General features: G+C 39.6%; 4 protein-coding genes across 4 annotated transcripts in view; 3 read left to right on the forward strand and 1 right to left on the reverse strand.

Annotated features, from left to right (window-relative positions):
- Positions 1-996, forward strand: part of LOC113464913 (uncharacterized) — a 3,113-nt gene extending 2,117 nt beyond the window's left edge. The window contains exon 3 of the mRNA XM_026817609.1: positions 168-996. Within this exon, the coding sequence (XP_026673410.1) occupies positions 168-363 (196 nt within the window). The 3' untranslated portion in view covers positions 364-996. The remainder of the gene's footprint in view (positions 1-167) is intronic.
- Positions 997-1,086: 90 nt separating this feature from the next.
- On the reverse strand, positions 1,087-2,358 carry LOC108629635 (myb/SANT-like DNA-binding domain-containing protein 3). The gene is made up of 3 exons (XM_018032410.2): positions 2,090-2,358; positions 1,728-1,945; positions 1,087-1,502 (listed from the first exon to the last, which is right to left on the reverse strand). The coding sequence occupies exons 1-3, from the start codon at positions 2,356-2,358 to the stop codon at positions 1,105-1,107; spliced, it is 885 nt and encodes a 294-aa protein (XP_017887899.1). The 3' UTR covers positions 1,087-1,104.
- A 444-nt stretch (positions 2,359-2,802) lies between these two features.
- Positions 2,803-4,397, forward strand: LOC108629626 (TM2 domain-containing protein CG10795-like). The gene is made up of 3 exons (XM_018032398.2): positions 2,803-3,319; positions 3,541-3,622; positions 3,851-4,397. Exons 1-3 carry the CDS (start codon positions 3,121-3,123, stop codon positions 4,125-4,127), a joined length of 558 nt encoding a protein of 185 aa, XP_017887887.1. The 5' UTR covers positions 2,803-3,120; the 3' UTR covers positions 4,128-4,397.
- A 101-nt stretch (positions 4,398-4,498) lies between these two features.
- LOC113464914 (uncharacterized) lies at positions 4,499-6,033 on the forward strand (the record flags this gene model as incomplete). The annotated part of the gene is made up of 2 exons (XM_026817616.1): positions 4,499-4,836; positions 4,991-6,033. Coding segments are annotated over exons 1-2 (1,112 nt in total), but the record flags the coding sequence as incomplete, so codon positions are not given.
- Positions 6,034-6,043: the final 10 nt, after the last annotated feature.

The following is a 6,043-nucleotide window of genomic DNA, read 5'->3' on the forward strand; positions in this document are numbered from 1 at the left end:
ATATTAAAAATTAATTTTAGACAAATTTCTTTACACATTATTCTTTCACAATGCAGTCATTTTTACTGCTTTGGGCAATATAGGTATATATTAAGTTTCAGTCTTTCTAGTGTTAACTGATTCCGTTATTTCTTAATGTCATAATTCGATGCATGTTCAATAAGCAGATCGATTTCTCGATCGGTGAGCAACGTGATCGGACAACGCGTGACCTCGTCTCCGACCGCCCTCGAGGGTGCCGTAGGTTTGTCGTCCAGGAGAACCGGGTTCGACCCCAGCGAACCGATCTACACCGACCCGTCCCTGTTCGAAGTCGCTCGCTGCTCTTCGCCGAAACGCGATGATAATTTTCATCTCATGTAAGGATCAATTTTACGTTCGATGATCGAATCGATGCACAGATATAGAAAAGAAAATTGCAATATTAGCTAGAATAAAATTGACGTATATAGTTCAAAATGATGTAACTTAATTGGTGTCGATTCGATCGATTCGAAACGAATTATTATTTATGTACGTACTGTTATAATCAGAATGAAATAGAAATACCGATAGTTTTTTGTATATTCCACATAAAGCATTATATTCATGTACGAAAATTCACTATTCAAATTTTCATTGCACAGTCTATTTCAATAGATATCGATCTCATTTCGATGCTTGTGATCTGTCATTTAGTTTCTCCTTATTATTTTACTTCACTAGTCAAATTGACCTACTTATTGCCAGCTACGACTGCCATGTCCATAAATAATACCGAAGCTTCCTTTTTTTTTTTTATTTCTCATAACTACGTCTCTGTTTAAGAAATTCTTTTGAATTATACATTTAATTTTAAGTTGCATCGTTTATATAAAACGTCATACATAGGGAGAAATTACCTGTTTAAAAAATGATATCAGCATATCTTAAGTGACTAGCGTATGAGTTTTTATTTATTACGATTTCAACTGTAGTTAAAAATGAATTGCTATGACAATAAACAGATACAACAGAAATTCTATACTATTCGTCCCTACATGAGCGTGATACATATTTCTATAAAAATGAGGAGACAAACAAGAGGAGAGACCATTGCACGGGGAAGATTGCATCCTCTGGAGATCAATCCTCTTTTATCCTATCGAGCTTGTACGTAAAGAGGAGCATCCTTAGCCTGGCCTCCTCCTTACGATAGTGAGCCTCCTCTAATTTAATCCTGGCCTCCTCTTTCAACATAGCAGCGATGTCGACCTTCATCTGTGCCTCAGACAGAGCCAATACGTGCAGATCCTCCTCTTTGTGAAGAGATCTTTTCGTCCTACGAGGCTGCTCGTGAACAATCGAAGGCGAGACCAACGTTTGGGTCGCGTTCGATTTAAAGATCAGCTGACTCTTATCAGCTGTCTCGTCCTTGTGTAATTGCTCTGACAACGAGTCCATCTCGTTGGTGGATTTATCGAGGCAGTCGATCGTCGGACCGTTCGGTAACGAATCAGATTCTATTTTGCCACTAGCGGAGTCTAAAAGGAAAAAGGGATCGTTGAATGCGAACTGAATTAGCTCGTGAACGTCGTTAAATTCTACTTTGACATCAAAGCCGTTCAAAAGAACAAAATTGTGAAACTTGATATAAGTCTTTGAAAGAAATTTTCAATAGAAATTGAAAAAATTCTTAACGAACTTTGTCGAGAACCAAGTTTTACTATGGAAAATTACGAAGGAACAGAGAAGGTAATAAATTCAACCTGAATCCTTCTGATTAATTTCTTCTTTCATCGCTTGTCTTGGAGGTTTTACAGTGCAAACGCTTTGCAGCGTGAACGGTTCGGACTCTTTCGGCTCGAACACGACGTTCGGCGGTAAACCAATCGTTCCGGTCACTTCCGGCACTGAATTCCTACCTTCCCAGCTTTTAGATCGCACGTGATCTTTCGCTATGTGACAGAAACTTTTAGATATACCACTGGTAAAAAGAATAATGAAATATCAGATAAAATGAAACATCTAAATAATAATAATAATAATATATAAAATTCGTAAAGCTCAAATGATTTTTTATTGCGTTACGGTTGGTCAAGTAGAACCGGAAGTGAAATATAAAATTTACCGCAATTTCTTCTCTTCCCTGTTCCGTTTACACGCTTTCATATTTTCCCAGCAACGCCTCAATTGTACGGCCGAGCGAATTCCTTGCGGACCCACCATCGAGTTGTATTCGTTGGCCAACTGGGACCATGCCGATTTTCGTTTATACATCGATATCGGATCGGACCTCTTATCCTCGATATCTTCGTACTTGTTTATCAGCGCTATCAGAATCTCCCTCTCCTCGAAGCTGTACGTTTTCCGGGTGCTTTTCAACGAGGAAGTAGCCATTTTAATGCAGAACAAAATGCTGAACCGCGGTCTTCCACTGTTTGTACGTACGTTCCCACCCTTAAACAAGCATCTCTGTTTCACTTACGCAGTCACACACGTTCGCGCCTGTACAGATCTCAGGAAAACTGCAATTCGATACAATCTTTATTCAATTCCTGTTAACGCGCTTTCCCCATTTTCCATATACAAATTAAACCACGTGTTTTAATATTTAATAAATGTACGAACTTCCTCGATAGACTTAATTAAACTATCAACAGTACTCGAATCAATTATTATTATGCACAGCGTGAATCCTTTGAATTTTTGAATAATCGATTCACGTTCAATAAGCAGTTCGATCTCTCGATCGATGAGCGACGTAATCAGGTTTTCGCGCTCAGTTTCTGCGCTCGAGGGTGCCGCAGTCCTGTCGTGTGTCGTACTTAATTAAAGTGTTAGTGCTACTAAAGAAGATATAAACGGTACATAAAAGACTAAACATTTGTTTGTAATTACTTGAAGTTACATCTTTTTGATGGGAATACGTTAAACCAGAGATTTTTTAATAATATATTAGAACAATTGGTAAGAGAAGGGAAGGGATAGGCTAGTTGGCCGGGATACATAGTAGCTGGCGCTCGAGGGGAATCGTGTTATGACTGGGTTCGTTCAAAATACTGCAAAATACAATAAACATGCACGGGAAGTCGAGGAAGTGCGAGGAACAGTGGATCCAGTGACAGTGTGTTATCCGTAGTAATTGTAAAATGAAACGGCATGTTCCATCTGACGCGATTCCTTAGCGTACTCCTCCTGCTGCTGCTTCTCGTACCGCCGAACAATGCTATGGACACGCACGAAGTTGACTGTAATAACCTACGAATGGGACAGTACATCTGCCCTCATCCGGACTATGATTTCATAGACCCGAAAACGCAACAGCCGAAAGGCTGCACGAAGGAGAACAAAGCCAAAGGTATGTGGGACATTTGTATTTTTTATTATTTCATTTCACCCTTGTAACCGTGATCGATGATCGACCTAACCTGTTCCCGACGAAAGCTTCGAGCCGTTCGTCGTTCTTAAGCGTTTTGAACCTCTGTTTCACGTTCCTCGAACCAAGATCCTCAGTTGCTTTATGCGTACAGTGTCGTGTGTAAATCAGGTGAAATTATATATTTGTTATCTTGTTACTAGTGTTGTGTCTGGCTGCGGATGGCCTCATTTGTACAGAAACAAAAAATAACACATTTAAAAAGGACATTCCTTGTAAATGGACGTAAGTATATTAATTTAAGTGTAATTTGTTTGCTATAAGACGAGACTGCAGAGTTTTATGTGAAACAGATCACTCGGGGTATCAGTTTAAAGAATGCAGACTCGTCTTTTAATATTTTTTAACATTGCAATCAGCATATAGCCAGAGCAATCTTGATTGATCTACTAATTCCTGTTCCTTTGTTCCATTCTTAACAAAGCAACTAAAATGATATTCTGATTTTTATAGAAATGGATATTCCTTCGAAACGTCGTTGTTGCTATCTATATTCCTTGGCATGTTCGGTGCAGACCGATTTTACCTAGGGTATCCGGCGATGGGCTTCCTCAAGCTGAGTACCTTAGGATTTCTTTTCCTCGGCCAGTTCGCCGACGTAATACTTATCGCAACGCAAATCGTAGGACCCGCCGATGGTTCTCACTACGTAATGCCGTACTACGGTGCAGGGATTCATATCGTGACGAGTAACAACTTTACCTACCGAGTCCCGCAATACGATTGTTGAATATATAAATATATATATCGACGAGGAGCGTAGGCAGAAATTGTACAGGGGTTCAATCACGAGCAACGATATACAATCCTAGAATCGAGTCCTATTTCCAGCATAACTTGGAAACCGATTACTGAGTATGGTATTTTAACGAGGAAGTAAGAGGAAAGGATCGTCTTGTAGATATTTATTTCAACGAAATACTGTTTATAAAGATTTGTTACTGACTTATTAACTATTTGCCAATACTGTCCTGTAATAAATATTTGTTTTTATTTCTAATTACATTTGTTTCCCCCTTTGTTCCCTGGCCGACACTTATCTTTGAACCGATGCAGTTTTTAAATAATTTAATCACGATCTCAAGCGATTACTCGGTCCTCTTCCGAAAACTGTGAAACGTGCTCGCGGACGCTTTCAGGTATGAGTTGATTAAACAATTTTTAATTGAAGCAGCAATTTAAATTTGAATGCAATCTCTCCTCTTCCCGAGAATACGTTTGTTGTACGCACTATGCATTCGTGGCAGTGACGTTAATCGTAATTATTATCGAGCACGTCTTCGATATAAAAATGCCGAAGCGTTTCACCTTAGAGCTCAGAGAACTTTTGGCAACGATCGAAACGTGTACACAGTTATAGTTCCATTAAAATGAAGATTCTCGTGGTGTTAAGTTCGTTCGTAATTTCGATCGTAGTCAGTCAGCCAGTGAAGGAATCCGTGAGTTTTTATTCACTCTACTATCATACATTCACGAGCTTTCATCTAAGTATTTTCTGTACATTCTGGAGATTTTAATTTTTTTTTTCATATAATTCATCGATTCAATTAGTGCTTGCAGTTCCTATAAACGAACTACTAATTATACCTACAGGGGATTGACGACACAGATATCATAGAATACGGAGCACACAGGTACGCCAGAGATTTGAAATCCGATCCTCCGCTCTGTCGAGTCAACCAATACTTCGACAAGGAAAAAAACAAATGTATGAACGTAATAGGCGGCGGTAAAGTGCTTCACATAAACAGTTCAACATCCTGCGGAGTAAACGCTTTAAAGCCTCACTGCGCCAGCCCGAAATATTATTACATCTGCACGGGGAATAAAATGATTTTAGCGCAATGCCCCGACGGGCGACACTTCGAAGACCGTTTGCAGAAATGCGTCCTCGTTCCTCGAGACAGATACATTCCGATTGCCGATCCATCGAATTCAAATGAACTTCCGGTGTGCGAGAGCCCAGGCTCGTTCCCAGTTCCGAATGACTGCGCCTTGTTTTACACCTGCAGGAAGAAATTCTTTGGGATGAATCGAAATTTCTACAGATGCCCAAAGAAAATGATGTACGATGTGAACAACGGGATGTGTTCGCCTTCGAGTACTTGCGACGACTCCACGTTGCCTCTTTCATGTCCACCGAGTATTCAAATTTTGAACGAAGGTAGACATTTAGTACGTCGTTCGAAACCGATAGGAGAAGAGAAGAGAACGACGATTATTTGTAAAATAGTATATCTGAACGAGGAAGAGGGTACGACGAGAAGTGTTGAAAACGTAGATACGACCACTGATTCATTAATAATTAAACTTGATAACGATACTGCAAGCACAGCGGAACGTGACCATAGTACCACTCCAGCAGGAGAAAATACTGAAGAATCGATTAACGAATTTGAAGTCACGACCTCGGAAGATTCATTTACAGACGCAATTGTACCGTTCGAAGTTACAACGAATCCTTCATTAATTTTAACAAGCTTAAAAGCTGCAAGTACAGAGGAGTACTATGAAAATACTCCTGCATTTACAAGCACTAATAGCGTAACGAACGTCCCTACAAATTTCGATTCAATTTTAAGTGAATCAGAAGTTCTTGTGGAACGAAATATTTTCAGGGAAGAGTATATCACAACGCAGAATATT

Source organism: Ceratina calcarata, unplaced genomic scaffold, assembly GCF_001652005.2.
Source record: "Ceratina calcarata isolate Rehan_Ccalc_2016 unplaced genomic scaffold, ASM165200v1 scaffold1354, whole genome shotgun sequence".
Classification (NCBI taxonomy): Eukaryota; Metazoa; Arthropoda; class Insecta; order Hymenoptera; family Apidae; genus Ceratina; species Ceratina calcarata.